At 44.7% G+C, this 17,024-nt stretch overlaps 1 protein-coding gene across 3 annotated transcripts in view; it reads left to right on the top strand.

The window, feature by feature from the left end:
- The window catches only part of CEP112 (centrosomal protein 112), a 2,313,552-nt gene that overhangs the window by 760,051 nt on the left and 1,536,477 nt on the right, over positions 1 to 17,024 (top strand). For all 3 annotated transcript variants that reach the window (XM_078654309.1, XM_078654310.1, XM_078654308.1), the window contains one exon: positions 1,339 to 1,493. In XM_078654309.1, coding sequence (XP_078510435.1) covers positions 1,339 to 1,493 — 155 coding nt within the window. The remainder of the gene's footprint in view (positions 1 to 1,338; positions 1,494 to 17,024) is intronic.

Below are 17,024 nucleotides of genomic sequence, written 5' to 3'. Positions count from 1 at the left end.
GTTAAGGTTCCTGAAGCTCCGTGGAAAAAACTGGGATTTGATATCACAGGACCCATTCATGGAAGGGGTTCACAAGATATGTATCTATTAGTGCTGATAGACTACTTTACCAACTGGATCACTCACAAAGTTGTGGTAAACATCAACACCAAGTCTTTGATAAGTTTCTTGAAAGAGGTGTTCTCGAGGGAAGGTATCCCCGCGACGATCATAACAGACAATCGGGTCCAGCTGATTTCTGAGGAAATGACTGAATTCTTAAAGGACTGTTCTATTTCCCACATCTGCACGCCGTTGTATTGCCCAAAGGCTAACGGCAAAGTGGAAAGGGCGAATCGATTACTTAAGGAGTGTATCAAGTTGGCAGGAAAATCAGGAAAAAACATGGAAGAAGCTATTTTGGAAACATTGTGGGCATACCATACCACCCCCAACTCAACAACGGGACATTCACCTTTCGAACTAATGATAGGACGAAAAGCAGGATCAAAATTGTCCCCTCAGTGGATGGGGAGAGGAAGTCGCCTAGAAATAGATTCCGGAGAAGTGATGTTGAGAATTGAGGACAAGCAAGACAAGTATAAAGAGTGGTACGACAAGAAATGGGGAGTAAGAGAAAAGAACCTTTGTAGTGGACAGTTGGTATACATCAGGAAGCCAGACAGAATGGGGAAAAGTGAGGACAAGTTCTACCCCCCAGGTAGGATAAGGGAGGTAAAGAGCAATGTAGTAGTGATGCAGGATGGAAGGGTGTGGAGTCAGGATAGGGTGGTTCCAGTTACCACCGAGGTTAATTTGTCACGGGAAGATAGGGCAGAATCAGGAGACAGAGCATGTATTCTGGGACACCGCAGGGAAAGTCATAGGAAAAAGACCATACCTTCCTGGCACCGACAGTATTGTATGAGGTAACTCTTTAGGGATGTAATATCATCCCAGGTTCTCTCTCTCCCAGGCAATGTACTTTCATTAGAGTTTAGTTATTTGGACATCTGTTCTTAATTTCATGTTTGCTTCCCCTCTCCCTTGTTCCTTTCCCTTCCTCTCTGTTCCCTTAGGGAAAAAGATGTGTTGTAACTTCAGAATGGACTTTCCCTCCCTCCATATTTTCCCCCCTCTCCTTTCCCTCCCTCTCCTTTCCCTCTACTTGGTTTCCCCCGAGCTGTCAGCCTGAAGGCAGCCTTGGAATGTTGAGGATTGTTATGCCGCCCAGCTGGGTGCACTTGTGGATTTATGACTAATAAATCTTTCCTTCCATCTTCACTGTGTAGTGGGTCTTTACTACAGGTATACATTAATTTATTGAGATGGCTTCTTAACTATGGTCTGTTCTTATAGAACCAGATGGTCAAAGAACTTGAAGCCCGTGTCCAGCAGCTGACAGTGGAAGCTGAAAGCAGTCATTTACAGCGCTTAAAATTGTCTCAGGAGAAGACGGATCTGGAAAAAGCCTATCGCACCACCTGTTCTGAGCTGCAGGAAATGAGAGAGAGGTATGCACAATGTTCTGGATTCCACGCAAATGTCAAGGTTTTCTGCAGTAGAATGAAAGATATTTAAATATAATAGACGTTATATTTTGTATGTCAACCACGTCTCAATGGAATTATCTTAGTTACATGAACAACATTTTTTTTAATTTAGTTGTGTATAGTGCACAGGCCACCTCCCCCTGCTTCAGGTGATTTATGTTGGGACTGGAGGTGTGGTGAATAATTCTTGGTGCCAAGAAGGAGCTATTGAAGGGGATGCACATATGCCTGTTAGAGTTCGTGCCTGTCAGCGTTGCTCAATCAGTGGGGTTTTGACCCTTTATATTACTTCAGATAATCAGGTTCTAGGTGGAGAGGTATTGTGGGGAAATTTAAAATAGAAAACCTTGTGCGTTGTTGTATTTTATGCTGTAATGTGTTTTGTTAAAGAGAGAGATGTGTTGTATCTGATCCTTATATATATATATATATATATATATATATATATGTGTATATCTCAAATGTGACATCTGATGATGCATGTTGAAATGTGTCCGAGAGCTAAAATATGAGGATGTGGCAAGGGGTTGCAGAGGAAGGCTAAGAAGGGAAACTGTGTGCTCCTTGTGGACATATACAGGCTTAAATATTTTCCCATTACAAAAGAAACATGATACTGCTTTGTACCTCACTTTGTCCTACACTTTTATTTAAGTGCCACCTCCTACGTGCAGGCATCATCGCTTATAATGGTTGCACCTCGCTGATCAATAAAATTGTATGTTACAGAAACCTTTCCTAGTATCTGATTTTATGGCTGGCAGTAGTTGGTGAAGTAGCCAGGCGTGCTTCTTTGTGTGGCGTTGAGTACTAGGTAGAGATATTTAAGTTTCATCTATTGATCGAGTGGAAGCTTTTGCCCACCTCCAGAATGGGTGATGATGTGATTGCTTCATGCCACACATGAGGCTAATTTTTGTGACTTTAAATATCAAGGATTCAAAGGGCAGTTTTACTTTGAGCAGGTTTGCTGAAACTAGGTTGCTTATCTATGAGGACAGAAAAGAAGAGGGGATTTGGAAGACTGTTAGTCAAATGGTAGGGAGATGAATTTGCCAGGAGAAGGCCTCAATCTGTAACCCATTGAGCTTCATTGACATTTGGACATTGTTTAGGCAGTGAACAACCTAACAGTGGTCTCTGTCTCGCTCTAGGTTTCTATTTCTGTGTGGTTGGGATATATGTGATAAAGCAAAAATAGGAGCTGATGAGTATGATTTCAAGAATGGTGCATCGTTGGTGGATTGCATCCGCAATGGGGCCTATCATTACCACACATTTTTAGGAGCCTTGTTTTATCTAGTGGCTGAAAATGGCTAGAAAGGATCATGAGCATGTTACCCTTTCTCTGCCTATGAAGAAATGCGTTGTTACATTAGGGCCCTTGCCTCCAACGTTAAGGACAGTGGTTTCTCTCCAGACGTGAATTTAAAATCAGGATCACATTTCACTGAGGAGGCCTGGCTGTTTCAAGTGGGAGGAAATTTCGACTGTTATCCCCACCTTATTAGAACATTTTACACTCGAGTGAGTCCAGAAATTGGTCTTTAGATTGTTATCTCATAACAGTGTGCTAGACGATACATTGGTCATTTTTCTCGGGGATGCTAGACGTTCACGTACACGCATGAGAAACATGATCTTTTGCTGCATTATACAAGCTAATAGTTAAGGGATTCGTAGAGGAGGAAAGGTATTTCAGTGTCATCTTAAGGATTTTGGGGCACTGGGCAAGACATACTTTTCAGAACAGCCTTCAGTTTTATCACCCATTTCCTGCTAATTCAAGCCCATACGATGACAAACAAACTGTCAGAAATGGGGTCACACAAGCACAGTTGAAACATGCCTTTCTGGGTGACCCAACAATCCTTAAGTTGACTTATTGCAAAGAGAGACAGAGGTAAGCAGAAAGGAGGAGATATGTTGACATACAGTAATAAACCTAGGTAAGAAAGAAAAAAAGTTCACTTACCTAAGCAGGCCCATTTGAAAAGTGGGGCCATGGGAAATAAGCCACTTTTCCCATGACTTAAAAGGTCTTCGTGTTATTCGATGTCCGCAGAGAGCGTAGGCTGTTAGTAAAGCTATCTGCTCCCTGATAGGATAAGGATATAATTGGAAGACATGTTCGGCAAGCTTGGATGAGGATACGTTTGCAAGATAAACATTGATGAAGGTCAAGAGTGAAATTATCAATTTTTATATTGTATAAATTGCCAATCTAGTTTCCTGAAGATCTTGCATTGCGAAATGTGGCACAGGGGTCGTTCTCTTCAGAGCTACCACAGTAGCAGGAGGGCAGACGAAAGTGCACAAAAGTGCCCCAATCTTTTCTAATGTAGCCCCAATGTTCAGATTCTTTCTGCTAGTGCACAAGTCCACACAGGAGCATTCTGCCAGCTGCACAAAAAGTAAGAAAGTCGTTTTATGATCTTCCTATTATTCCAAACTATAATATACCTTGCTTCATCATGTGTCGAGGACAGATATTGTCCTTGATCATCTTAGGTACCACAACTTTCCCACATATATCACCAGTCTTGTCCACTGAACACCTAAACTTTAGAGTTCATTTTCCAACAACAAACACTATTTTAGTAGTTGCATCATGCACAAGCTTATGCACTGAAAGCTTATGTTTTAGATAGGTGTTCATTATATTTCTTTGCATAGTTAACTAAACCCATTGCAATATTAGCACTTAAAAGAATAAAACATTTTTAATAGACATTCCATATGATTTCATCTGCCTTGGCTAAGTTTTCAGTTGTTACAGTTGCTAAAGAAAAATCTTTGTTAAAAGCAGTTAAAAGCCAAAGGTAGAAAATCCATTGCAATTTAAAATAACAGTTAATTATACTTATTAATGAAAGTCATTAGCTCAGTAGATGCTGTGATGTACTATCTCAGATTTTCTTTACTCCAGCCTTGCTTGCCCATTTGTCACGTTGTTCGAATTATCTCGACTTATTGCAAGATTTATCCCTCTTCTACTGGCGGGCATCCTTAATGCGGTCCGGCTAAGACCTCTTCCCCTCTGCTGGACAGCTTGCGACGACAAGGCTTTGTGGAGCATTTTTTGGTATTTTTGGCATTTTTTGTTCGGCTATCATCAGGAATTTTACCAATCTACAGTTTACTTGGATGTTTACTGGGTTTAAGCAGGCCAGCACTGCTTGCGTCCTGGTGCGGATGCCTTTCTGTTTAAGAGGTTCTTTAAGGAGCTGTTGCTGCGCTTGTTGCAGTTCTTTGCATAGGCAAATTAAATGTAGAATGTCGCCATTCTTGATGTTACACAGCCTGCAAGTATCTTATCCTTTTGTCCTCAGCCATGGTGGTAGATGCTGGGTGCATAGAAGGATCCCCAGTCTGTACCTTAAGAAGTTCATTTTTATGGCCATGGGATAGCCCTGGTTAAAGTATGGTTGTGGGGCGAGTGATTTGTAGGAGTTAAGGGTCATCCAGGCATGAGATCTGTTTAAGAAGCTTGCCTTGTCCTCCACTAAGAAGATTTGTTTTATGTTTTTCCAGACTAGTTTTTTAAAGTTGAGATAGCCGAGTTGCGCATCCCATAGTCCAGAGAGTTTGGTAGATTCCAAGGGTAACTGAAGGTAGCTTCTTGCGTGAGAGGACTCCTTGTGCTGTATGTCGTGCCACAGCAGATAGTTTAGCGTGTTTATAGTGGCACTTCTTATCTTATGCCAGCAGATGATGTAAGCGCCATACCTGGCTAAGACTCGTTGTTGAAGACGAAACTCCAACCTTATTTGAGCAGGTGATGTGTATGGCGGGATTATTGACCTGCCTGTTATCCAGCTCCTTAGCTTCTCTTCCCTGCATTGCCTCGCTAAGGGGAGAAGTTTAGCCTTGACTACCTTCAAGAGCGGGGTCAAAGTCGGTCCCTTCAATTGGTTTGCAAGGTTTTTCATCGTCAGGGCGGTCAGCAGACCTTTCCTTCTTATTTCCTCTCTCTGGCGCCCAAACGACCCTTCTTTGTCGAATATGACTCCTAGAAACTTATACTCGCAAGCTGGGTCGCTTTTAATGCCGCTAAGAAACCAGTTCCTCTGTGGGTTCTTTTTATTATTTATTGACATTGTGCGGGTTTTTCTCAGATTTATTTGTACGTTTTTTTCTGTTGCGTAGTTCTGCATTTCCGTCAGTAGATGTTGAAGACCGATGTGAGTGTGACAAAGCAGAACTACGTCGTCTGCGTACATGAGATTAGTTAAAGTTTTCCCTCCTACCCTTGGTGAATGGAAGTTACAGACGTCAAGCACCTTTGGAAGGTCAGCCATGAATAGATTGAACAGGGTTGGTGCAAGCACACAACCCTGTTTCAGTCCTTTTATTATTAGGACTTTTGAGGAGAGGTGGGTGCCGCCGCCTAGTTTCACCTGCACCCAGGTGTCAGTATGTAGGAGCAGCAGCATGTTTAGACTAGACTGTGGTATGCCCCATCGCACCAGTTTCCCCCAGTCTACCTCTCTCTACATTGTCAAAGGCAGCACTAAAATCAATATAACACAGGTGTAGAGGTAACTTGGAGGATTTTGCTGCACGGATTATCAGAGAAATTACGAGGATATTTTGATTTGCGGAAGCCGATCGGATTCTGCAGTATTATCTGATTCGTCTCAGCCCAGAGTGTAAGCTCCTCTAATATGGTGCCCGCAAAATATTTCGCTTCGTTATCGATCAGAGCTACTTAGCGATAGTTGTTGGGCTCGGCCTTGTCTCCTTTTTTATAGATTGGGTCTATTGTCGAGCCCTCCAAGATTCTGGTATTCTGTTTAGCAGCCTGATTTCCAGAAAGAGAGGTTGCAGGATATCCGCCCAATCTTCAGTCTTCGCTTTAAACATGGCAGGTGGAATGCCATAGCGCGATAACTGCACTGTGACTGCTGTGACGATAACTATTGAAGTCTGCCTCATTCTTTCAGCATACAATTACTTGTTGCGCATTTACTTTCACTGTGCCTTCGTTGCACTCATCTCTGGCGCTTTGTTGATAGTGCTTTACCATCCGCCGCCATTTCGTTGTTGTTGTTTTCCCTGTAAGCCCGTCCTCTAGAGCCCGCCCCGCCTCCCAGCTGAGCTCCCCTCCCACTGATTACATAGAGCATCTCCCGTCCCCGGAAGCGCTGTGACTGTCTCATCGCCGCTGTGAGCGGTCGCTCCCCTGGCTCCCTGCTTGAACTGGTATTGTTGCACTGCGCTTGGGACCTGGCTTTTAAACTTGTAACGTGATAATTGCACTGGGCTGCGCTTGAGATCTGGCATATAAACTTGTAGCGCGATAACTGCACTGTGACTGCTGTGACGATAACTATTGAAGTCTGCCTCATTCTTTCAGCATCCAATTACTTGTTGCGCATTTACTTTCACTGTGCCTTCGTTGCACTCATCTCTGGCGCTTTGTTGATAGTGCTTTACCATCCGCCGCCATTTCGTTGTTGTTGTTTTCCCTGCAAGCCCGTCCTCTAGAGCCCGCCCCGCCTCCCAGCTGAGCTCCCCTCGCCCCTCCCCCTCCACCCATTTATGTCAGTAGCACTTGTGCGCAGCGTTCACGCGCAGCGGTCGCGCCCCAGTTGCGCCGAAGGTGCGCCAAAGGTAAGCCCGTCTATGCCCGTCCGCGCCAAGGCCGCGCCCAGCGCCATACCCCCTGGCCCCCGTACCACCCTCCCCACCCGCATTACTTACGACGCCTCTACCCTCCTTGCCCTAAACCCCGGCCGACTCCCTAACTGCGCCCAAGCCGCTCCTGGACACACCCATGGACCCTTCACTTGCAACTCCTGTAAGTATGACGGCACCAAGACCAACTCCTCATCCACGAACACCAAACAGAGCTTCGACACTAACCACCTTAAATGCATCCTGCTCAACACCCGCTCGGTCCACAGACACGCCATCGACCTGTGGAATCTACTAGACACCATCTCTCCGGACGTCGCCTTCCTAACAGAAACATGGATGAACGCCTCCTCAGCCCCAGACATCACCATTGCCATCCCGGACGGCTACAAGATCATCCGTAAGGACCGAACCAAACAAACAGGAGGAGGCATCGCAATCGTCCATAAGATTTCCATCCGCATCTCAACCAGCTCAGACATCAACCTCGCGAACACCGAACACCTTCACTTCCAGATCCACACCGACCCCAAGACCACACTCAGAGGCACCCTCCTCTACAGGCCACCTGGACCTCGTGCACAATTCAGTGAAGACATCACTGACTTTATCACCCCACACGCCCTCCCCTCCGAGGACTACATTCTATTAGGAGACCTCAATTTTCACCTGAAAAAGAACAACAACAGCAACGCCACCACCCTTCTGGACAATCTCGCCAACCTCGGACTCAAACAACTTGTTAATACCCCCACTCACTACGCAGGTCACACACTCGACCCCATCTTCACCTCCAGCAAACATATCTCCTTCAGTCACACCACAGTTCTCCATTGGACGGACCACAGCTGCGTTCACTTCTCCTACAAAAAGATCACAACCCACAACCATCCTCCACCTACTCTACGAAGAAACTGGAACAAAATCACCACTGATCAGATCTCCTCATCGCTTCTTCAAAACCCCCCTGCCCACTCTTCGAACCCCAACCAAGCAGCCATTAACTTCACTCAATGGCTAACTAACAGCGCCAAAAAACACGGAAGGTACAGAAGGTCTCAGAAATACAGAGGGAGAGAAAAGAAAATAGCAAATCTCTCTATTGGGACCTAATAGTGTCCTCTTTACATGCCCAGAATACACAGTTAATCTGGAAACAACCAAGAAAACAAAAACAAGAGAAGATGCACAAGGAGAGGAAAAAGATACCCATCAGCCCACTCATAAGTGGAATCTCGTCATCTGGGTATATGTTGGTAAATTGTGTCCTCTAGGGTCTGCCTTGGAAACAATCCATAGGACTGCCTAGTGATGGACCCAGAACATTTCACCAACAGATGACAGTATATGAGCGGGAGGGGTTGAGGTTGCAGTGCTCAAAGAAAAAGAAGAAGAAAAGGAAAATAATCCAAGTGATTCTAAAAATACCTACGATGATGTCATGAAATACTTTATTAGGGCTGACCATCAAAGTGGTATGGTTAAAAACAGTATGCTGATAGCATGTAAGGAATTGCTACCCACCAATGTTGTTATTCGGTCAACATGTTTCAGCCTCAAGGGCTTTCGTCAGGACCTATGGTGCTACTGCAACACTTACTTAAGTGATGTGAAAGTGGGATCTACATCTGCTTTCCAAACTGAAAAGAGTGTATCTTCTCCTGCATAGACACAATACAAAAGACAGAAACAGAGACATGGACAAATTATGTCAACAAAAAGAAGTGCACAGACTGCAAACTCTCGTTTCTATGGTCTTTATAATATGGCTATGAACACTTGAAAGACACTCACCCTTATTGTGGGGAGAGAAAACCTCACCTCACCTGGCCACTGCTCAGGAAGAAAGGGAGGCCACGCACTGGAAATAAACAGAACACTTAGAAAGTTATAACCAGTGGTAGTAGAAACACAATCTACAGACAAGAAAAAAGAAAAACTGGATTCAAAACACATAAATCAGAGACACACATGGTGACACAATGGCCAGACTGGTTTCCTCTTGCATCAGGAAAGTATACCACAAAGCCTCACTGACTGCACTGCTTGCACAAACCTGTAGACCTATAAAGTACAAAGGCCCAGGTAGCCAGCCGCAGTCACTGGGAATAGAGGCGCCTACTCCTGTGCTTTCCACCTAGTACTCAAAGACCAAAGACCAAAGCAATAATGCTATTGACTGTACCACCACCACTGACCTCTCCGTCGTTGCCTCGGAGTGAAAACTGAGCCGAGGGGGAGGCGACGACTGATGGTCACACGCGATGTTAAATACACTGCAGTGGACCTGAAAGGAAACTCCTTTGTTTCAAAATTTGATTGGCTCATGTGTAGGCCAATGGGAATCGGCTCACAGGCAGCCAACCGTGACCTACACTGATAAGCCTGCAGTGGACCTGAAAGGAAATTCCTTTGTTTCAAAATTTGATTGGCTCATGTGTAGGCCAATGGGAATCGGCTCACAGGCAGCCAACCGTGACCTACACTGATAAGCCTGCAGTGGACCTGAAAGGAAACTCCTTTGTTTCAAAATTTGATTGGCTCATGTCCTTAGGTCCCAATAGAGAGATTTGCTATTTTCTTTTCTCTCCCTCTGTATTTCTGAGACCTTCTGTACCTTCCGTGTGTTTTAGTGTCTAGTTGGGGGACTAGGTACCAGTAGGTCTATAATAATTTTTTCCCCTCGGACCCCCCCTTAACCGTTTATCTCTCTGTAACTAACAGCGCCGACAACCTAGCACCTTTAAAAAAACGTCAAATCAAACTAGGCAGCAAAAATGCTCCCTGGTTCAACGAGGATCTTAAGAAATCCAAGAAACTCTGTCGCTCCCTTGAGAAGGCCTGGAAAAAAGACCCAAACACCAGCACCAAGGACGCCTTCAAAAACGCCACCCGCATACACCACCAACTGATCCGAACTGCCAAGAAAACCGCATTCAAAGACCGACTAGACAACAACTCCCACAACAGCAAGGAACTATTCAACATCGTCAAAGAATTTACCAACCCCTCAGCCAACTCCAACGACATCACTCCCTCCCAAACCCTTTGCGATTCCCTAGCTTCGTTCTTCCACAACAAAATCGCAGACATCCACAACAGCTTTAACAACCAACCCGGAGACCGACCCACACAACCTTCTGCCGCACCTACACCCCCCTTGAACATCCTTAATGACTGGAACCCAATCTCCACCGAAGACACCATCCGCCTGATGAACTCCGTCCACTCAGGATCCCCCACAGACCCATGCCCACACCACATCTTCAACAAAGCAGACTCCATCATTGCACCACACCTCCGAGACGTCATCAACTGCTCCCTCAACTCCGCCACCTTCCCGGAAATCTGGAAACGCGCCGAACTCAGCGCCCTTCTGAAAAAACCCACAGCTGACCCCACCGAACTCAAAAACTACCGCCCCATCTCGCTCCTTCCGTTCCCGGCCAAAGTCATCGAGAAAGCCATCAACAACCAGCTCGCCGCCTTTCTCGAAACCAACAAATCCCTCGACTCCTCACAGTCCGGATTCCGAGCAAAACACAGCACTGAGACCGCACTCATCGCAGCTACAGACGACATTCGCACTCTACTGGACAATGGAGACACAGTCGCCCTCATCCTCCTTGACCTCTCCGCAGCCTTCGACACAGTCTGTCATAGCACCCTGCTACAACGCCTCAGAAACATCGGAATCCAAGGAAAAGCACTGGAATGGATCTCCTCGTTCCTTACCGGAAGAACTCAGAGAGTCCGCCTTCCACCATTCAAAGCAGAGGCCACTGAAGTCATTTGCGGCGTGCCACAAGGATCTTCACTCAGCCCCACCCTCTTCAACGTATACATGAGCCCCCTCGCGACCATCGCACGCCAACACAACCTCAACATCATCTCCTACGCTGATGACACCCAACTGATCCTCTCACTCACCAATGACCCGAACACCGCCAAAACCAACTTACATGAAGGAATGAAAGAAGTAGCCGAGTGGATGAAACACAGCCGTCTGAAACTGAACTCAGACAAAACAGAAGTCCTTATCTTAGGTACCTCCCCCTCCGCCTGGGATGACTCTTGGTGGCCAGAGGCCCTCGGAAAAGCACCCATCCCGACGGACCACGCACGGAACCTGGGCGTCATCCTGGACTCCTCACTCTCGATGAATAGACAAGTCAACGCCGTTTCATCATCTTGCTTCAACATTCTTCGCATGCTCAAAAAAACATTTCGCTGGATTCCCACCGAAACTAGAAAAACGGTCACCCACGCACTGGTCACGAGCCGCCTGGACTACGGAAACACCCTTTACGCCGATACCACCGCAAAAAATCAGAAAAAACTCCAACGCATCCAGAACGCATCAGCCAGACTCATACTAGACATCCCGATTAAAGACCACATTTCTAGTCACCTGAAAAACCTCCACTGGCTCCCCGTTAATAAGAGGATAACATTCCGCCTCCTAACCCACGCTCACAAAGCACTTTACGAACTTGGACCCGAATGCCTCAACACACGACTTTCCTTCTACACCCCCTCCCGCCAGCTACGCTCCTCCAACCAAGCCCTTGCTGTTGTACCTCGCATCAACAAAACCACCATGGGAGGAAGATCCTTCTCCTACCTGGCATCTAAAACCTGGAACTCACTTCCCACTCACCTTAGCCTCACTCAAAACCACCCAGCATTCAGAAAACAACTTAAAACTTGGATATTCGACCAATAACTCCCCACCCTTCTTCAAGCGCCTTGAGACCCTCTGGGTATGTAGCGCGCTATATAAATTTTCTGACTTGACTTGACTTGACATTCAGTCCCGGGGCTCCTTCTTTCCTCCCTTTGGAGATCTGCTTTTTAATTAAGAGTGACAGCGGATGGCTTACTGCGCCTGGTGGTTTGTTTCCTGTGGTTGGGTACTACTGCTCCCTTATCTTTATTATGCTTGCTTCAGCCTGTCCCTCTGGGATCCAGCTGTTGGCCATTTGGGCTCCTGTCATTTTCTGTTTGGTTATTGAAGTGGCTAGTAAGATATTTTATCCAGTTTGCTTCCGGAATATGAGACCCTATGCCCTTATTTTGTGGGCGCATGATCCCGTTCACAGATTTCCAAAACCGGGTGCTGTTTTTACAATTTGTATTGTGTAGGAGTTTTGCCCAGATTTCGTTCTAGCGGTCTCTCTTGATGTTCCATTTCAGTCTTTCTTGCGCTGCCCTTTGGTCATTCAGGGATGCTTGTGCACTAATGTTCTCTTAGGATCTTCTCAGCTTACGCAGAATCGAGTTTATTGATTTTTTGAGTGACTTGAGCTGACCTCTCTGATCTTTCTGTATTATGTTTTTTCTGCATGCTTTCCGAGTGTTGACTTTTGTAGGGAAAGTATCTGCAAGTTTTTCTAGTAGTATGGTAGTAAAATGTCCACAGTAGGCAATTTGATCTGAAAGCTTGCAAGTTAAAGAGTTGAATTGCAGCTTCGGCCTGCAAGTTTAGGTTATTTGTCGTACCTTTGATCCTTTTTAGATTTGAGGTGTAAATAGGACCCAAGGTTACGTTTGGCCTAATTGATCTGGGTGCGGTGGCTATTAGTTGAATTTCCTAGGGGCGATGATCACTATCGCCCTTGTCCCCCATTCTGAACCCTAGGATGTATGGGAACAGCGAGAGGCTTGCAAAGGTGTAATCTAGTATGGAACTTGTCGTTGCAGAGTAAAATGATTCGACCGGAGGAGAGTCTTCTGGAAATCTTCTGTTTAGTGCTCGAAGATTTAGATGTTCTAGGTAATCGAGGAAGCGGCTGTTGCAGCGTTTCTTCTTTCTGTTCCCTTTCCCCCTCTGTTTGTCACAGTCACCTGTCCCCAGACTTACATTTATATGATTAGTGTGTCTTTGCCTGATATTTTACTCGCCATGTATCGTCCGAAGACTTTCTTCAAACCCCGTTCTCCTGTCACAGGTATAAGTCTTAGATGGACGCCTGTTCTTGCTGCCTTTCAGCCATGTTGTGAGAATATGTACATTATGTGCCCTCATTCGCGCAGGCAATTCGGGAGAAATATGCCAAGTGTTAATTCCAAGCTGTGATGGGGGTGATTCTCAAGTGAGGGAAGAGTCTCCACACCACCGCTGCCTGCCATCATCTCAAGAAACCTAACAGACCCTTTCCCTATTTGCATGGTGATTAAAGCACTGTACAACACAAGAAGAGGATCTATAAGAAGCGATCCTACGCTTCCTCATCTGAACACATTTCTCTGCCTATAAATGCAAATACATTTAAGCTTTCCTGGTGTGGCTGTCACACAAAAAAAGTATAGTCCTTGCAAGAGGTCAAGATGGATATTTTCAATGAGTGTTGTCCAGAATCTTGTGGTATTCCCTTGGCACGCAACAGTTTCTTTAAGGTCGGTGGTATCTCCTAACACCATATCTATGCTGGTGGTTTCTGCCAGTCAAGCTTTCCTAACTTTTCCAATTGATTTTGATTACTGAGAAACCAACTGCTGTAGTTTCAGCACCTCTGCCCAGTTTTATATAGCGGAAACTCAGCAAGGACATTGGTGTTAGATTATTATTTTTTTTTTTTTTTAGGCACGGGGACAATGAAGTCATTTGCCCAGAATCACAGGATAGTGCCAAGGTTACCATGATTTCCAATGCCAGTGTCCCTGGCTTCCATGCACATTGCCATAAACCTCACTGCCAGCCACCTGATGGAACAGAAACCTGAGAACAAGAACAGATTGCCAGGCCTGAATCATTCTTAGCTTTTCAAAACTGTCTGGGACCAAAGCTGGTGCCCTAAGGTTTCAAAAGCCATCCACTTCCTGTGATCCGTATGGCCGCAGCTAGGAAGACAATCTCCATCCTTGCCTAGCACACTGACATGGTTCTTCTGTTGGATTTGTAGAATTCCAGTGGCATTGATACCTTGATACTTTCCCTCCTTCAGAGGCACGTACCTTCTTTTCAGCTGCAATACAAATATCTGCTAAAATTGATTGAGTTCAAAGCAAGTACAATCCAAGCTTTTTATCAAAATACTTGCTTTCAAACCACAAGGTGCACCTCTAGCAAGAGCTGTATTTTTGCAGAGTTTAGAGTAGATTGACGTGCCGTAAAAAGCGCTATATAATGATAGTACCGGCTGCTACCTGACCGGGGCATTTGGGCGGCCGGGGGTTGGTGGTGGCAGCGGGCTGGGGGATCGAAGGAATGAAAAAAAGAAGAAAACAAAGAACCTACCTGGAACGGCCAGCCACCACCTCTCCTCTGTCCTTTTCCTTCTTCTTGTCTCCAGTTCCAGCAGGAATCACCTGCGCAAAAAGGGTCCCCATAGCCAATCACAACACTGCAAGAGGGCCAGCCAAACTGTCATGAGCACTTAAGGAGTGCAAACAACTCCTCCACCTGCTCTGGCCAGCCGTGCCTTGCCACTGACAGCAATTGGAAAAATAAAATGATCATAACGCCACGTTTTATTTTTCCTTTTGAGCAGTAGGGCAACACTTCTATGCCTTAGAGGAGGAGCCACCACTGTATAATGAACATGTTAATATTATAATATCAACGTGCAGTGTTCTTTGTCTTAGGGATTAATTGCGCTCCGCAAAATATCTGATGCCTGTAATTTTTTACCGTTTCCGTTTGTGGTGCTACAGGAAAGGGTGACTCTCACAACCCCTATAAGGATATTGTTTGCACAACATCTACAATTATGAACACATCCTGTGCACACACAGCCAATTCAAACATATAATATGTCCTTTAGTACATTTCCTCCAACAAGAAAGGGATAGTTGACGTCTGTTGTTGTTAATTCTTTTTTAATACTCGAACTACACAGCGCCAGCCGACACGTGTTTCGTCAAAGTATATTACACTCCGACTCTTCAGGGCTTCCTTCTATTAGAAGCGAAAAGTATATTTCCACAAAACCGGTGATACTTCCGACCCGGTTAGGGTTACTGTAGATTATTTTATTGATCGTGTGGATTGAGATTCTTTATCACTGCTCCATGTAGAGCTGTTGCAACGTAATCTGTGTATCAGGCCGTAATAGGTAACTGGGGCAGACCAGGGCTATCAGTTCAGTTGCTGCAGTACGTGTAAAAAAGTTGTCCTCATTGGCCGTGATTTCTATTCTCCGAGTTGTTCTCTTTGAGACAATCTTTGCCCTGCTGATCTGCCCAGCCATAGAAGGAAGCCCTGAAGAGTCGGAGTGTAATATACTTTGACGAAACACGTGTCGGCTGGCGCTGTGTAGTTCGAGTATTAAAAAAGAATTAACAACAACAGACGTCAACTATCCCTTTCTTGTTGGAGGAAATGTACTAAAGGACATATTATATGTTTGAGTTGGCTGTGTGTGCACAGGATGTGTTCATAATGTTATTATTGTATAATACATGAGATTCTGCAATCCCTGTATTGAAAGCCTGTTTCTGAATTCTTTATAATCGATGACTTGTGACACACCCAGTCTCCCATTCTAAAGAAATGTTGCCAGAATACGACTGTAAGACCTTCAAGACAGTCAGTCTAGTTGAGCTGAGGGGAAAGGCTGGGCAGGTGACAGAGCATAAAACAAAACATTTCTTATCTTTCTTCTGCTCTGTTTTTATAGCTGTACCATGACAAGCAGAAATGGGAAATTTAAGGCAACATGTTTATATTTTGTACGCTTAAGGTAGTTGTAGAAAAGTTCGAACCTTTCTGCATGTTTCTACACATTACAAGACACTGTACCTTTTCTTAAAAAAACCTGACTTGTAGTAAACCAATCCCAATATTGTTTTACAGCAAATATTTAACAGCTTTTTGGATGGTTTAATTTACACTAGAGATTATATTTTTATTCTTTACGTTTGTAAACATGCTCTCTCTTTATGAAAGAGCTGTGCACCAAGTATTTCAGTGGTTTGTGTGAAAGGTGACGGGTGGTCATGTTTTATAAGGAATAACATACTTCCTGCTATACATTTTAAGTATATTGCAAGTCATATTGGTGTTCCTTAACCCTATGAAGAAACTCGACCTTTGCTCTTGTTGGTCATGAAACCCCTCGATGACTTGCAATGTTACTGTAATGTAGGACGGTGTTACTTTATCACATCTATATTGTTATTATTGCGAGCAGAGAATATACTGCCTTTTAATGATGCTGTGCTAGAGGCTATTCTTGCAGCATGGCAGAAACATAATCTACTCTAGCCGCAGGCAAGTAAGTGGCTGCATCTCACACTGTCAGCCTCTCTAATCCAAGAGAATAGTAGTCCAGGCCTTTTCAAGCACTTTTCTGTATCCTTAGCTTCTAGTGGTTCTAATGTAGGAACTAGTTGACTTCTGCTGCTGCATGAATATGCTCTCCGGAGAAAAGTTTCTTACTGCATTGTCTAATCGTTAACAGATTCTTAATGGGGTTCTAGGACTCTTTTACTGCGACACTATTTATGCTCCCATATTGGGATTTCACTTTGGGCCTTGGCGTACTTTATGGCTACCATACTCACTCCCAAACATTTACGTCAATTACAGCGCCAGACTTTGAAAACCTTATTTTCTGGTTATGATTGTTTCAGTGAGATGAGTCAGGGTATCACCTTTCACACCCCTCCTTATGCTGCCTGTTTTCTCCAGCTAGGGTATTCTTGGGCTCTGTTTCATCATTCTGTCCCCTCTGTTCAGTTTCAAAATAGAGGAGTAGCTCACAAAGTTCATAGACTGATTTTTTATGTGAAAGATCTAAACATTTTGGTCATGTGTTCATTGGCTTTTCTAAAACTTGAATATAGAGCAAATCATAAACAAATGACCTAATAACATTGATCATGTAATGTCAGAAACAGGCTAAGAAC

This window comes from Lissotriton helveticus, chromosome 7 (genome assembly GCF_964261635.1).
Source record: "Lissotriton helveticus chromosome 7, aLisHel1.1, whole genome shotgun sequence".
Classification (NCBI taxonomy): Eukaryota; Metazoa; Chordata; class Amphibia; order Caudata; family Salamandridae; genus Lissotriton; species Lissotriton helveticus.
Note: the sequence above shows the minus strand (reverse complement) of the source record. Positions and strands in the feature narration are given on the sequence as shown.